The sequence below is a fragment of the Equus quagga genome, unplaced genomic scaffold (assembly GCF_021613505.1).
Source record: "Equus quagga isolate Etosha38 unplaced genomic scaffold, UCLA_HA_Equagga_1.0 153_RagTag, whole genome shotgun sequence".
In the NCBI taxonomy this organism is placed as follows: Eukaryota; Metazoa; Chordata; class Mammalia; order Perissodactyla; family Equidae; genus Equus; species Equus quagga.
In genome coordinates, this window is record NW_025796915.1 from 1579806 (window position 1) to 1595440 (window position 15635).

The following is a 15635-nucleotide window of genomic DNA, read 5'->3' on the forward strand; positions in this document are numbered from 1 at the left end:
GCTAGTCCAGTTCAGGTCTCCTGGCAGAGTTGGTCTCCTCCGGGAGTCCTTGAGTCAGAGCTCACGGAGCCTGGGCTTCCCTGGGACTTTGTCCCAAATCTCCAGGGTGGGGCTTGGGTCTGACGGAGCTGTAGGGATCCCCTCATCCCTGCACGGAGAGGAACAGTCCAGCACGGGCCCTTTAAGAAGGTGGGGGGCGGGGGCAGACAGCAGCGGAGCCCCCGCCTGAAACCGGAGCGCGGGTCGGCGCCTGCCCCGCCCGGAGTTAAGTACGGCGGCGGCCGCCCCAGAGCCCAGCCCGCGCCAGAAAAGCCCAGTTCTCTCGACTCGCGACTTCGGGCGTCTAGACTCTGGACTCTGCTCCGCTGCTCGCCAAGTTCTGCCACCCAGCCCGCCGCGATGCGCTCCGGCCCGAGGTCCCCGCCTCCAGCCCCCGCCCTGGCCCTAACTTTGACCTTGGCTGTATTGGCCCGACCAGCGTCCGCAGGTGAGTGAGGGGCCTGAGACCCGGCCCCAGACGAGCTGTAGGGGCTCCTTAGGAAGAGACAAGGAAGAGGAGGGCCCAGAAGCGGCCCCTAGACGAGGAAAAAAGGGGGCTGCGCTTTGACATTCTAGGCTGGGATCCCTGGGAGTTCGACCACCCCCACGGTGCACGTGGGACCCCCAGCCATATCTCTCCGGCTTCTGGGGGCCCTGGTTACCTGAGGTTGGCCCCAGGGTCGGATTTCCTAGGGCATGGCTCTGCACAGGATTGTCCACTATACCCAGTGGGGCCACCCCAATGCTGTCTGTGCTCCCTGTGCCCAGTAGGCTTTCTGTGACTGCATTGGTGCCCAAAGGACGCCCAGTGACAGCAAGAAGCAAGTACTTAGAAGCCCAGGCCAGGAATGGGGACCCTGTGGGCCATCGGCACCTCAGCTGCCAGCTCCTTCAGCCTCCTCCAGCCGCGCAGCTGCACCCCAGCTCTGCTTCTGCTCCCAACCCCTTGTCCCCAGGTGCATTTTCTGTCTGGCCTCTTCACCACCGCCTTCCTCCTGCCCTCCTCTCCCCCTCCAGTCTTTTCTCTCCTCTCTTCTCACTGAGAGGGCCTGGTTGACAACAGACAGACCACCTACCCTTCGGCCTCCTAGAGGCAGTGCTGGTGCCCTTCAGGTATCCTGTGCCCCAGGAGGGGCTTGTCCCTCAGACCGCCCTGAGCAACCCCCTGCCACGCCTCCCTGTCCCAGGCATTGGTGCTTGACCCCAGCAGAGACTGAATGACAGTTTGCCTTCTGAGAGGTGCTGGGTCGTGTCCCCTCTCTGTTACAATGCCAGAAAGCCCACATTTACAGCATTCTTCCTTTGGTTAAGGCATGGTCTAATTGTGCCATAAGAACTGTGGCCTCAGGGCCCATCAGTCATTACTGCTCATGTAGGAATCAGGGCTTCAGCCAACCTCATTTGGGACCAATCCCAAGAGCAACTTTGAGCAGAGGAAGGGCCTGAGACTCCCTTTCAGGGGTGGGCCACACCCTTCTCCCCATCAGATGGGGAAGCCAGCTCTAATGGACAGCATCATGAGTACCCAGAAGGGATATGAGTCAGGGTGGACCCCCCCACACTGGGATGAGTCAGAGCTGGATCCCCACACTCCCTGCTGCTATCCCCAGGGACCCCATTCCCCAAGGTCTCAGGGCCTGGGTGATGGGCTGGGCCTCTAGAGAGGTGGGAAGAGGACATCTGAGGTGACTGGACATCTGCTCGTCTAGCCCCCTAGCCTCCAGCCAAGGAAGAGAGTCCAGCACCTCCACCTTCTTGGGCTTCTGCTGAGCCATTCTCAAATACCTTCTCAGCCTCGACAACGTGCAGACATTGTGCTGGGCAATGGGGAGTGCACCAAAATACACAGCCTGAACTTGGACTCATTCACGAGGCAGAAAAGCAAGTTAAAACTCAAAGAGCAATTCCTATCATGTCTGTAAAGATCCAGATGAAGAGTACAGAGAAGAGAAATTCAGAGGCAAGGGGCAGAGGGTGATCCTTGAGTCAAGCCTTGGAGGATGGGGAAGGGGTCAGAACTCCAGCAGGGGCTCAGTGAACAAAAGCACTGAGGTGGGTATGAGCAGAAGGATGTGGAGGTAGGAAGGCCAGCAGCCTGGCTGGAAGGCATACTTTAAGCACAAGCCAGGAAGAGCCGTAGGGCCGGAGCACAGAAACCTTAAATGGCAAAATGCAGCCCATAGCCTATGCCCTGTCGGCACTGGGGAGCCCATGAAGGTTTCAGAGAGGAGAGTGGCATGGTATCAGTGGGGTTTTATAACATTAAGCCGAAGGATTTGGAAATGGAGGAGGGGGGAAGGCAGGGTGAGCTGGTATCCTCTCCTCCTCCCAGGGAGGGCTCCCTTCCAACAACACATTGCTGTCACCATACCTGGCTTAGCTCCCCCTCCTGGTCTCTGCAGTAGGGGCAGCCCCTACCTGAGGAACGCCTCACTCCCACCCCTCCTGGACACCCCTAGCCCCAACGGCCCTTGAGGCCTCAGGGACCAGAGTAGCACAAGCTGGGATGCTTTCCCTGCACTCATCAATATTCCGGAGCATCCAGGTCATGGAGGCCGAGAGTTGAGCACTCCTGGAGACCATCTGGGCCAACCTTCCAATTGTACAGATAGGGAAATTGAGACTCCAGGAAGGAAGCAAGGTGCTCTAAGTCACACAGAGAAGCCCAGCTGCCCAGGAGGAGCCCTCAGTCCTGTTTTGAGGGAGCTCCCTCTTACATGGGAGCTAGGCTTGGACCACTGTGGCAGTGTGGGTGATAAGTGTGGTGTCCAGCTCCCTCTGAGCCCTGTGGAGGCCCTCAGCAGAGCTACAAGCATGGGGAAGATTGGGTTTGAGCTGATGCAGAGATGGCATTCCACTCAGGAGAAACAACGTGAGCAAAACCGGGAGGTCAGGGTGAGCACAGAGCATGCAGGCCCAGTGGCTCTGTGTACCTCTTCCCTGGCCTGGCACAGCTGCCTCTGAAAGGCAGAAGGTAAGGGGTTGAAGTGGGACTTGGCCAGGAGTACTTGGTAGGGAGGGTTCCTGGGTTACCTGGGTGGTTCTGACTGATGGGGGTGTCTCAGAGAGCAGGGCCCTGGGGGCATCAGGTGCAAGGAACTGAATCAGGGTACAGTCTTCTGCCTCTAAGGATGGTCTGGGGGACCAGTGGTGCCAGAGTTAGCCTCTGAGCCCTGTGTGCACGCATGCACTGCCCCAGACTTCAGGGGGGGGGGCTAAGGTTCTTGGCCCAGCCCACCCGGACTCTGGAAAAGCTGTTCCAGAACCAAGTATAACTGAGACCCCTCCCGATGTTGGCCCACCCTCCCAGGCAGGACAAGAAGGGCCTTTCAGTGCTGCCTGCCCGGGGGCCTGGGGAGGGGACCCCACCAGGTGGGCCAGCCGCTGGCAATGTCGACAGGCCAGGCGGGAGGGGAGTGGGGCGTGTGTGGAGCTTCCAGAGGAAGTGTATAGGCTGCATCTGGGAACTGGGCGTGCTGCCCAGGAGGGGGCTGGGGAGGGGAGTTGGAAATAGCCCTGAGTACACACTCACAGATGTCGGTGCGCACACGAGTACACACAACCATGCACACAGCCAGCCAGGCTTACAGACCTGGGCTTGAAGCCTGGGCCAGGAGCCCAGGGTGGCACTTGGGGAGAAGGAGACAAGGATGGCATGGGGCAGGGGGAGCTATGCCACCCTGTGGCTCCTCTCCTCGGTGCCAGGAGCAAATGAACCAGGGGGCCTTTGGTCTGGGACTTGAACCTGCTCCCTCTCTGGTCCCTCTGCTCCTTCACCATCTCTCCCTTCAAAAGTACTAGATTCCCATTATTACTGAATGTGTATGAGTAATTTTTGAATGAAGTGAATTTGATGAACAATTTTGTACTTGGATTCTCTCTGGGGTAGGCACTCCTCGTTCTCTCTGCTTCTCAGGAGGGTTCATAACTCCCAAACAGTGGGGAGGATGGAGCTGTCTTACAACTGAGTTCCCACCTCCAGAAACACCCAGTGGGGGGCACTAACCATGTTGTCCTGCAGCAGCAGCCCTGCAAGTCAAGAAACATTCCCATTTTACAGCTGAGGAAACTCAGAGAAGAGCAGGGACTGACCTCTGGGCACTCTGGGCACACAGGCCATGGTGTTCTCACTCACCCCAACAGCTGGCTTTCCTGGATTAAGCCAGCTGGGCAGCCACCCACCAGGGGGCTCAGGCCACCCAGCAGGAGAGACAGACAGGTATTCAGGGGAGAGACAGTTCCCTGAGGACCCCAGATCTCTCTCCTCTCTCCCCATACCACTCCAGCAGGTGCCCCCTCACCTGTCCAAACCCTCCCCACTTTCTCACAGCATAAGCCCTCTGCCCCTCCTCTGACAGCTGGGGTGGCGGATGAAACCCCGTTTGTCTCAAAAGTAGGGTAGTTCCTCTGGGGGCTGCCGTCAAAGTGGCATGGCTCGCTTATGTTCTGGACAGTGCCTGTCCTGTTGACCGTTCCTTTCTCCCGCTCAGCTCCTGCCCACGCCCAGGCCGCTCCCAGCCTACAGAGGAGCCAGCTCTGCCAGCTCTAATGTGCATCAGCCAGGCCTCCTGCCACTGCTCATGCTAAACCGTTTCCATGTGTCTCTCTTCTGGTTTAACTGTCGTGGTGGGTCAGTGAGGCCGCCTCCCTTCTCAGATCTTACTGCAGAGATTCCCCACCCCAGACCAGCGCCCCCCATGGTTCATAGGGAAACTAGGGCCCAGAGAGAGGCAGCTACTTTCTCAGAATCACACAGCAAGTCCTTAGCAGGGTAGGGGCTAGGACTCCCAGCTCTTTGTCCTTGTGCACTGGTTTAGGTGGTGGCGTTGCCCACGGGCCAGCCATTCTCAAAAGGCAGATTTCCTATCTGCCTCTCTCGAGGATCTCCACAATCTTGCTGCACACAGGACTGAGCCCACAGAGGGGCGCAGAGCTCACATAGAGCCAACCAGGGGTTTTCAGACTGTGCCCAGGGTACTCCAGGGCTTTGCATCCACAGGTGGCGGAGCCTGGGAATATGTGATTCCTGTCCCCTCCCAGTTCGTGCAGAGCAGCTCCACAAACATGTGTTTAGAGATTGGGGTTTTGTGTAACATGGGGTTTTGATACCACATTCTATGACTTTAAAAAAGAAAAAAATGACTTGAAAACCAATGAATTGCTTTGAGTTGAAACATACTGAGAGCAGAGGAGACTCAAGTCAGATACAAGGAGGACTTCCTGGCTTTCAAAGAATCCAGATCAAGATTGATACCAACGGCCCCTAGAAGATATCCTGCCCCAGGTGGAGCAAGGTCTGGGGGCCTGAAGGAGGGGAGCCTCCTCGCACGCAATCCCAGCTTCCTCCCAGCCAGACCCAGGGACCTGCCCCAGCATTCCACTCCTGCCCCTCCTGGAACCAAAAGGGGCATTCCTGAGCATCCAGGTAGGGAAGAGCCTCGTGGTGCCACCTGCCTGCAGCCCAAAGCCGCCATGGCTGTGCTGGGCCCTCTCTCCTCACAGTGTATCAGCCTCCACATTCAGGGTGATCCTGTGTCCACAGGCTGCTGATAAACTAGGCCATCGGATAACAGTCCATAATCCTTGGCGCCCTTCCACCTTTGCTTAAGCGGTTCCTTGCAACTGGTCTTCCCTTTTTCTCGCCATCCTTCAAGGTACAGCTCCAGCACCACCTCCCTTGGGAGCCTTTTCCAACCACTGATTGCTGAGGCCCACAGCCTGGTCTGTCCTCATCCTGGGGCCCTGCCCTCCATCTCTGCGGGGTTACAGGGCTTTCCTCCTCTCCCCTCACTTGGCGTCTGCCCCCTGGTCCGTGACCTCCATCAGTGTGATGCCTAGTAGATGTGCATGTACACATACGTGCGTGCACACACACACACACTGTTGCTCAGCATCCTGGCTCAGGGCCTCGAAGGGAGAGTGACTAGCCCCTGAGCCAGAAGTAAGGGGGGAACCCCCGACTCAGGACACACAGCCCCTGGCTCTACCGCCAGGGCAGGGCCTCTGGCCTGGGCCAGCCTGCTCCCTGGGGAGATAGAGGGGGCTGGGAAGAGGAGACCAACTTCCGTTCCCACCTAAGAGCAACTCCTCCCCCCACATTTCAGGAGGGGGCAGCTATAAATATCAGTGGGCTGGGGATGCTGATTCCCATGACAAGGCCCCTCCCTGCCCCCTTCCCTGTGCACAGCGGCTGGGGCCAGCCCAGCTCTCCTACAGCTGGAAGCTGGCCAGGCAGGCCTCAGTCCCAGACACACACACACACACACACACTTCCCACCGTGGTCAGGGAAGGAACAAATCACCCTTTTTGGGCGTCTTAGAGCAGCTCAGAGTGAGCTCCCCTTCCACCCCTGTCCTGACTCAGGCCCCACCTCTCCCTCCTCTGAGTCCTCAACTCTAGAAACCTCTGCAGGGCCGGGGGAGGCAGGAGGCCAGGCACACGGTGGGAAAAACATGGTGCTAGAGAACTTAGGGTTGAATTCTAGTCCCACCACTTGATGTATGACCTTCGGCAAGTGATGCGGCCTTTCTGAGCCTCAGTTTTTCCCCTCTCTAAAATGGGGACAAATAATTCCTACCTCCTACGTGTGTTGAGGATTAAAGCCCTTGCCTGGAGTCCATGCTCCTGAGGTTGCTGTTACTGTTAGTACCATCTTCTTCTGGAGAGGGGGCAAGCCCAGAAATATAGGGGCTCCTGCTTAGGAATGGTTGAGAAAAGTTCTAAGGTGGGAGACTGGATGAGGTGGCCCTGTGAGAGGGTCTGTGTGAGACAAAATGACCTGGAAAAGGGGAGGTGGGCTCCCAAGGGAGCTATCAGCCAGCCGCTGCCTACTAGCCTTGGACCCTTCAGAAAGGGGTGGGGGTGGGGGGTTCTACACCTGACTGACTCACCTGAGGCCCACATACCTCTCCTACCACGAGGAGAGGAGCACAGCCCCTCCCAGCCCCACGAAACCCAGTAGCCCCTCAGATGGCAATCATTGAGCTGGAGTACAGTACAATCAGTATGTGTTGAACAAATGACCAAAGGAAACTCAAACCCTGCCTGGAGAACAGAGGATGGGGTCAAAGAGAATGAGCAGGTGCCAGGACCTTTTATAAGACAGCAAGCCTAGGAGCCTATCTTTTCTTGCTGTCTGCTTACCCCTCGGAGGGCCCCTGCGGAGGGAGGAGCAGAAGGCCAGGGCCCGGGATGTGAGATGGCTCAACTGCCAGAGCTCCCTCGGGGCTGTTGCCACCACTCAATGAGCAGTAGTGGCTGCATTATGAGGAGCAGAACCCAGACCGAGAGGGTGTGGGGTGCTCTCTGCCCTGGGCCACTTGGACCCAGCAGGAGTGTTGGTGATACCTGGGTCCAAGTATGTGTGAGATCAAGGTTGGTGGAGGCCGGGGGAAGTGAGTCTCAGGGAATGGCTACAGAGCGAGGCTAGCAGCCTGGGGGAGTGCCACCTGGAGGGACGCTGGATAAGAGCCTGGCCAGAACCTGGGCCCCCAGGTCAAGATCCCAGTGTGTGGGCCTCCTCTACCTTCACCCCCATAGAGGAAACTCTTCTCAGCAGACACTGGGCAGCCCCACCAGCCCCCCGTATGTGTGCTAATAGAATCCAAGCACCTGCCCCCGCCTGGGGCTCTCTCTGGGCAGCTGGTGCCCATGTGCTTCTAGCCACCCATCTGGAGCATAGCTGAGCCCCTCCAGGGGCAGGTACTCAGATGGGGGCCTGTCCCTCCAACTATTGACAGCCCTGGGGTAGGAGAGATGTTTTAGGCACCTGAGCCAGCTGTGTAACGGCAGCCCTTGGGACACCTGGCCCTGCTGTGTAGCCTTAGGTAGACCACTGTCCCTTTTTGGGCTTCTGGGTAGAATCTTCAGTCTCCAAGATCAGCTCTAAATTCCTCAGGACAGGGGACTCTGCTTCTGTCCAGAGAGAGCAAGCTGCTGCTTTGGGGCTACACAGCAAGGCGGGCTGGGCCTAGAATGGGGCTGAGAGGCAGCCCAGTCTGCCAGAGGTCCCTGGCATTGAGAAACCACTTTCCTACATTGGCGCAGAGTCCTCGGGCTCTCCCAGGATGAGAGTAGCGGTTCCTCTCCACCCCTGGTTCCCATTTTCTACCCGCTGGCCCCTGCCCCGCCCAACCTAAAATAAACCCAGACCACCCCGTCTTGTACCAGCCAGACCCACCCAGCCCCTCCAGAGCCAGTTGAGTCACCACTGGAAGCTGCTCCTTTTTTTAACTGTCTGAGTCACCGGTTGTGGCTATGGCTCCATGACAAATGCCCCAGGCTGCAGCTACCCTGCAGCCCCCAACAGCACAACCAAGGGAGGGGTATGAATAGAGGCTGGCAGCAGGTGTGAACCCAGGCCATAGCCTCAGCTTGTGATACATCCAGGACTGGGGAACTCACTCCCTAGCAAGTCTGAGCCCAGACCTTTCCCCACGGGTCCTGGTACTACCCCGCCCCACCTGCCCAGGACAGTCCTTCAGGGATCTTGGTGACAAAGCCCATCTGTGTCAGCTCAGCCCCTATAGCATTTCTTTGCCTTAAAACAGGTCTGGGCCTTCCACCCTGAGATTACCAGGAACAGAGGGCCTCTGGGCCCTAGCCCTGGAGGGGTGGGAGTGGGCAAGGGCAAGGCCTGGCCTGGGGTGAAGGCCATGGAGATGCCTAATTCCTGCCCTTCCTCACTGGGTCCAACTCCGACGCTGACCACTCTGCCCAGCGCACGGTGAAGACTTTCTATGGAACAGAAGCCCCCACTTCCGATCTGCCCTGGCTTCTCTCTCCCCTTCTACCCACAGTGTCAGCTGGGCTGCAGATCCCTCTTCCCCCAACCCTGTCTCTGTCTCTTCCCCACAGCTGTCTCTCTGTCTTTGCCTGCTCCCTCTCTCTGGCCCTGCTCTGTGCTCTTTCCTCTCCCCAGTCCCAGTGGCAGTCCTAGGTGCTCCCTCTGCAGCTGGCACCCCCCTGCCACAGCTCCTTCTCTGTCTTCCCAGTAGACATAACACACCCTCACCACCCATCCCACAAGGGACTCCGGGCCCCAGGGACCAATCCCGAGAGAAATTTTCCATCCCCATCACCAAGTCCCTCTTTCCCCTGCCCCAAAGCACAGGCTACATCCTGTCCCAGGGAATGTCAGGATCCCACAGGCACTTCCTTGGGGGCTGAGAAAGGGGGACAGGGGGCCTGGGAATGGCCCCACCCCCAGCCCTGTCTGAGCAGGAGCCTGCACAGCCTCAACCCCATCCATCTCCTGCCTGTGGCTATGGCCTCCAGCTATAAATAGGGGCTCTGATTCTATTTTCTTTAAAAACAAGCACCAGACTGTCACCACAGGCCCAGAAAAGCATTCCCTGGCTGGGGCAGTTCCCCACCCGACCCCAGCTGTTGTGTCCAGCCTCCTGCCTCCAGGCACTGGGGTCCTGGAGGACAGAGGAGGACTGGGAAGAAGTCTGGAGGTAAGACAAGGTGGGGGAACTGGGGCAAGCCCCCAGAGGATCACCCAGGGAATGCGGCTGTCCCCTGCCTTGCCGGGCCCCACCCCCTCTCTCCATCTCCACTCTCCAAGCGCATCAGTCTTGTCCCAGAGACTCAGTGTTAACAGAGAGAGGTGACAGTAACGCAACTCCACAGTGAAGCCACAGTTGCATGTCTTTGCACCCCAAATGCAGAGAAGGAGCTTTGGGCCGCGGGGAAGGGTCGGGGAGGACTTCTTCCCTGAAGGAGCGTGAGGGCATTTCACAGGCAGAAAGGAAAGGAGAGCTTGCCAGGCAGAAGGCCCAGCCTGAGCAAAGGCCTGGAGTGGAGACCTGTCAGGTGTGGATGGAAAACAGCGCAAGGCCCGATGAGCCTGGCATGTGGAGTGTTCAAGAGAGGTGAACAGGAAAGCCTGGCAGGGCAGGGGCAGGGTCACCCACAGCTTCGGTGCCGCACTAGGGCTGGGAGTTGATTGTAGGGCAATGGGGAGTTATCGAAGGCTTCCAGGCAAGGGAGGATGTCAGAGCGACTTTCAGTGTAGGTTAAGTTTGGCTGCTATTAACAAAACGAGACAGGAAATTCATTAAGCTAGGCAAGGGATGGTGGCCATCTGCCTTGTGGGATGGCACAGAGGAGCAAGAAGGGGAGACAAATTTGAAAGAGAATTTAGGGGCAGGATGGGAAGGAGGAGGGAGAATGTCCAAAACGACTTTAAGATTTCTGCCCAGCAATGGGTGGCTGGTGCAGCCTTCACTGGATAGTGAGCAGCTTGGGGAAGAGATGACACTGAGTCTGGCTTGAGATGCGTAGGCTTGGGTTTGGGGGTTCCTATGGGTGTTCCTGCTGTTGATGTCTAGGGAGCATTGGCAGGTGGGCCCAGAGCCCTGGAGTGTTGGTGCTGGAGACAGAGGTGTGAGTTCCTAGCAAAGAGGCAGTGCATGAGACCCGGGGGAAGACATAGGCTAGAGATAGGAGGGCAGGGGTGGGCACAGCTCGGACAGTGCTGACAGTCTGGAGAGGTCCACGCAGTTGGCAGGTGGAGGGTGCTAGGCAGGAACCTATTCCAAGAGGAATTGGGCCTGCCCAGTGGGGAGGTCTCAGTCTGGGGGTCTCTGGGAAATCTGGTTAGCACAGAAGCCACTAGCAAGGACACTGAGGTTTCCTGGTCCACCCTCCCAGGCCACACCTTCCTGCCAGTGTACCACCAGTGCCAGGAGCTTGCTACTCTGCCCGTCTGTTGTCAGCTCTGCCTGATAGAAAAATCCCTCATGTGGGCCAAATGCCACCTCCATTTGACCCTCCATCAGCATCCCTCAGTGCTGCTGTTTCCTCTGTCAGCACATGTGTGTGGGCCTCCTGGATGCCCTGGGCAGAGAATACGGGCCATGGATCCTGACCTCGAGAGCTTCCAGTCTGGCCAGGCCTATGGCCCTTAGGCCAGAGGTGGCTCCGCTGTACCCGCTGTAATGGCCACACCTCTCTACCGTCACTTTCTGCTGAGCTGGGCTGGGTTCGCCAGGAACTAGGTTTGTGTCAGTCTCCCCATCCAGGTCCCCTTTCTACAGATGGGGAAAACTGAAGCCAGAGAGAGCACGTGGCTCTGATTGGAGAGTGTGTGTGTTGGTGGGGGATCCCTCACCCAAGCCTTTGCTCCCTCCAGTCTCCTGGACATGAGACTTCTGTCTGTGGGGTCATCCCACCCCTTTTCCCTATATTTCAGATGGGGGAACTGAGGCAAAGATAGTGGTGGCTTCTCCAAAACACACAGCCTATTGAGCACAAGCTGGGCCAAATCGGTCCAGGCCTCTGTCCAGACCAACAGTCATTGCTTCCTCTGTCCCCTATCCCAGCTCATGTACTCACTGTCTCCAAGCCCAGTCTGCCAGTCGGGGAAGCCCAAAGACACCTCCCTGACAGCCCTGCTCTTAGCGGTTTCTCCTCCTGGAGTGGAGGGGAAACTCAGAGATGAGCAACATGCTCCCCAGCTCTGGATTCAGCCCAAGAGAGGAGTTGGCCTGGCAGCCTCTTGGAGGCAGGCCTCTCACCCTGGGCAGAGCCCACACCCCAGCCTCTTCACCCTCTTCCCTGACCTCCAAAACCCCAGTGGGCATGGCTGGCGCTTATCACTGGTTTTTGGAACGTGCCATCCTCAGCTAGCCCTGAGGAAGGTCCCTCCCTTGATCCAACCAACCCAGAACCCAGCCCCATCCAGCTAGGCTGGGAGAGGCCGGCTGCCAAACCACCCATGAAAGCAGATGCTCTCCCCTCCCTCCACATCCACCCCCAACCCTGACACAGGGAGCCCCTGAGGACAGGAAAGGAAAAGCGTGTCTTCCCTAGGCAGGGGGCCAGCTCTCACACCCTCCTCTCACTGGAGCAGGCAACAGATGCCCCACTTCCGATTCCCACACAGCAGCCGTCCCATACACACACATGCACACATGCCCCTCCTTGACGCCACAACACCCAGTCCTGGACCTGCACCCACAGGAGCTGGAATCCGGCTCAGCTCCTGCTCCTCCTGAGTTTCTAACACAGCCCTCTTTGAGCCTCAGTTTCCTCATCTGTAAAACAGGAGCTAACTCACAGGGACCTTGCTGGGGTGGGGGGGCTGGGCAGGCCCCTTGCCAGGTGAGGGTCCCTCACTCTGTTTCTTTCCTGCCAGAACCCCTACCTCAGCCTGGGTCCACTGAGATGAGGGTCCCACTTTCCCTCCAGGGCCAGGAAACCGACAGAAAGGGGCTGTGGAAGGGGGCCCAGAAACCCACCCATCTCCCTGTACTGAAGGAAAATTATAAGGCAGGGAAAAGCCTCTGGGAATTGTTCCACCCGCAGCAGCCCCACCCCTCCTCCCTCCTTGCCTCCAGCAAGTGGAGCAGCAGGGCTTCCACAAAGACTCCATTGAAGGCCCGCTTTCCTCCTGCCCCAGCCCTCCAGCCTGGGTGGACTCTGGGCTGCTCCATCCAGCAAAACTTTTCATTTTCCCTCCCACTTCCTCTGTGCCCCACGTGGCCCCAGGGTTGGGATACGTGGCTGGGAGCCCAGAGCACCAGCCCTGCCCCTGTCAGCATCTGTGGACCAAGCTCAGCATCTCCCACCCACCGGTCCCAGGGATACTCTCCTTCCAGAGGGGGTCCCTAAAATTGGAAATGTTCCCCAAGATATGCCCCTCGGCAGAGGTGGCCTCTAGGTGCCTGGTTAGAGGACCAGTAGCTGAGGCCAGTGACCAGGGTCAGGGCTTAGCCAATAGCAGAAGAAACCACTGTCCCACCCTGGCCTCCTTGGCCTTACAAGGGACGGGAAAGGCAACCAAACAGAAAGTCAAGGGAGGGAGTTGAGGAGGGACGGGGCCACCTTGATCCCAGCCGAGATCTCTGCAATCTTGAGACAGGAGGCAGTCTGCCCATGAGCACTCAAGATCTGACATTCCTGCACTCTACTGGGACAAGCTATTGTCTCTGAGAGGGACAGCTGCTTTTTAAAGTTCTGTGTGACTTTGAACCAACCTACTATTGTTCCTGCAGCTGTCGCTTGTCGGGCAGCAGAGGAGCAGGTAGTCAGCGGGCCTCTGGGATGGCCCTGCGTTGTGGACTCCCAGTCTGGGAGAGCCAGAGCAGTGCACTGTGGGTCTGCAGGTGCGTGAGCATCTCCCAGGCAGCAAGCCCTGCAGAGGGTGAGTGTCTTGACCCCAGTGTCGCTGCTGCGGGCGGCTTATGTTTCCCTTTGGTCTGACCTGAAGCCTGTCCCTGACCTTCCCCATTGTTACCTTCAGAGATAACAGGCTTGAGGGAAGGTGAAAGCTTGGTTTGAGCTTTGAGGGGACTGTGGGACATGCTGAGGGAGGGCTGACACCTGAATAGACACAGTGACAGCTTCTCCCTTGCCTGGGAGCCCAGGGAGCCAGGCGTGGCTGGAGAGAGTCACGGTCCAGTATCCAGAGCCAGACCGGGCGCCGCATCCTCACCTGCCCCACGCTCACGGCACGTGCTATGACATATGCGCTGGCCAGCCCTCCTGCATACTCACAGCTGTGCCGCCCACTGTGCCATGCAGGCGTCTGTGGCACTCCGTGGGGCTGATTCCTTATGCCAGCACACTGCACTGCTTTCCCAGCTCTGAAGTGGGAGAGGGCAGTGCAGGAACGTCAGCCCCCAGGCCTCAACTCCTCCAGCCCTGGTTCTAAGCTCTGGTTCTAAGTCAGGGAACTTTCTGCCCTACCCCAGCCTCCTCAGAGGCTGCCTGGCTTGGGGGCAGAATGCTGGTAAAGTTAAAGCTAATCCCTTGGAGGCACAAGGGGAGGAGATCTGGCCTGAGTTCTGGAGGGCCTGGGTGATCTCAAGGAGGACTCAGCTGCTGAGACAGGCACCTGGCCCACCCCTGCTCTCACACAGGGCGGGCATTCAGCCCCCAGGTGGGCCACACACACACTCATGAGAGGAGACAGAGAGCCCTTCATCCCTGCCTTGGCCCTTCCAGAGCACCCACCCCACAGCCCCCCTTGGACTCCCTCAGGGGGACTCTCCCAGCCTCACCCCTACCTACCCAGGATCTGAATCTGGAACCAGGATCTGCCTCCCCTGGTGCCAAACCCCAAGGAACTATGGTGGAAAAGTTCAGCTTCTCCTCAGAGCAGGACCCCCTCTTCTCCCCTCCCCTCTCCAGCTGGCTGGCAGAGTACCCCCCCCCCCCCCACCCTCCTCGCTCCTGTCCACAGCGGCACACTTGCTGCCAGCATCCTGCCTTCTCTGTCTCTCTTGGTTTTTTCTCCTCCAATTCCTTCCTCAGGCCTCAGACTGGATCCTGGGTTAAGTCTTTGTGGAGGAGTCATCTTTATTTCTCATTCTCAGTTTTAATATCTTTCTCAGGCTTTCTGTCCCTCCCAGGTTGGTTCTCCTTTTCCGTCCCTGTCACTGCATATTGCATTTATGAATGAATGAATGAATGAATATGGGTTCCCCCTTCTCTCCCCATCCATCTCTCACCTCCTGCTCTGTCTCATGCATAGGTCTCCCACCACCCACCCTTGATTGTGGGTGCAGGCCCTCCCCCCCCCCCCCCCCCCCCCCCCCCCGCCCCAGCCATTGTGCCCAGCAGCTCTAGGCTCTCAAACTTTCTCCCTTATAAAGTCAGGCAGCAGCGGACACCCAGGAATGCTGCTGCTACCCATGGCGCCTGCTGTCTGTGGAGCTGCTTGGCTGCCCCAGGCGACCAGGAATGTGGTGAGAGGAGAGCGGGACACACAGACATTGATTGCCAGGGAGTGGGGCAGGGTTGGGGTGCCTGGGCAGGTGGGGCTCAGACAGGTGCAGGGCTGGGGACTGCAAGCTTTCTCCTTCTCTCTGTCAAGTTGCTTCTCCTCTGGAGCCTCAGTTTGTCTGTCTGGTAAGTGGAAGCAGAGCACCCTACTGCAGGCAAGGGCTGTGGAGAGCTTTGCTATTATGGAACCCATCACCAAAGGGCCGGGGCACAGGGCTGGGGAGGCACGAGACCCCAGGCCTGGCTCTCTGGACTGTCCTAGTGCAGGGTGATCCTCCCAGTTACAGCCAGGATGGGGCAGAGGCAAGAGGGGGGACAAAGACAAAGACAGGGAGAAAGGAGGAAACGCAGAGGCAGAGGCCGGCAGCACAGTGGCTGAGTGGCCAAGACAGAGCCGAGGGAGAGATGGGAGGAAGCCAGTCTGGCTAGACCGGGGGTTCTGAGGACTCAGAAGGAGCAGGGTCTGCCACAGCCCCCGGGCAGGAAAGGGCACTGGTGCTTAAGACCCTGCCCTGGTGAGCCTGGGAGGGGGTGGGCAGTGTGATGGGCAGAGACACTCCCCACCCAGTGACCCCTTGTCCTAAGACCCTGCTGATAGGTGAGGGTTGGGTGTCACAATGGAAGTAAGCCTCAGGTTTGGGGTCCCCCAGGTCCCCATTCATACACGTCCTAAGAGTGTCCCCAGGGAGCTATGAGATGTCCGCACAACCTGTACCCTGCCAGAGGGTGGCTTGCTGGGGGACCTTGGCCTGGGCTTCATCCCCATGTGTGACAGGGCTTGATGGGGAAGGACAGACTCTTTCTGTGCCCCCAGCCCTCCTCTCAGGAAAAGGGATGGAGTGGCCCCGCCCTGGGCCCAGAC

At 58.3% G+C, this 15635-nt stretch overlaps 1 protein-coding gene across 1 annotated transcript in view; it reads left to right on the forward strand.

Annotated features, from left to right (window-relative positions):
* Positions 1-285: 285 nt before the first annotated feature.
* The window catches only part of LOC124233095 (chondroitin sulfate proteoglycan 4), a 35301-nt gene continuing 19951 nt past the window's right edge, over positions 286-15635 (forward strand). Inside the window, exon 1 of the mRNA XM_046650205.1 lies at positions 286-487. Within this exon, the coding sequence (XP_046506161.1) occupies positions 400-487 (88 nt within the window). The 5' untranslated portion in view covers positions 286-399. The remainder of the gene's footprint in view (positions 488-15635) is intronic.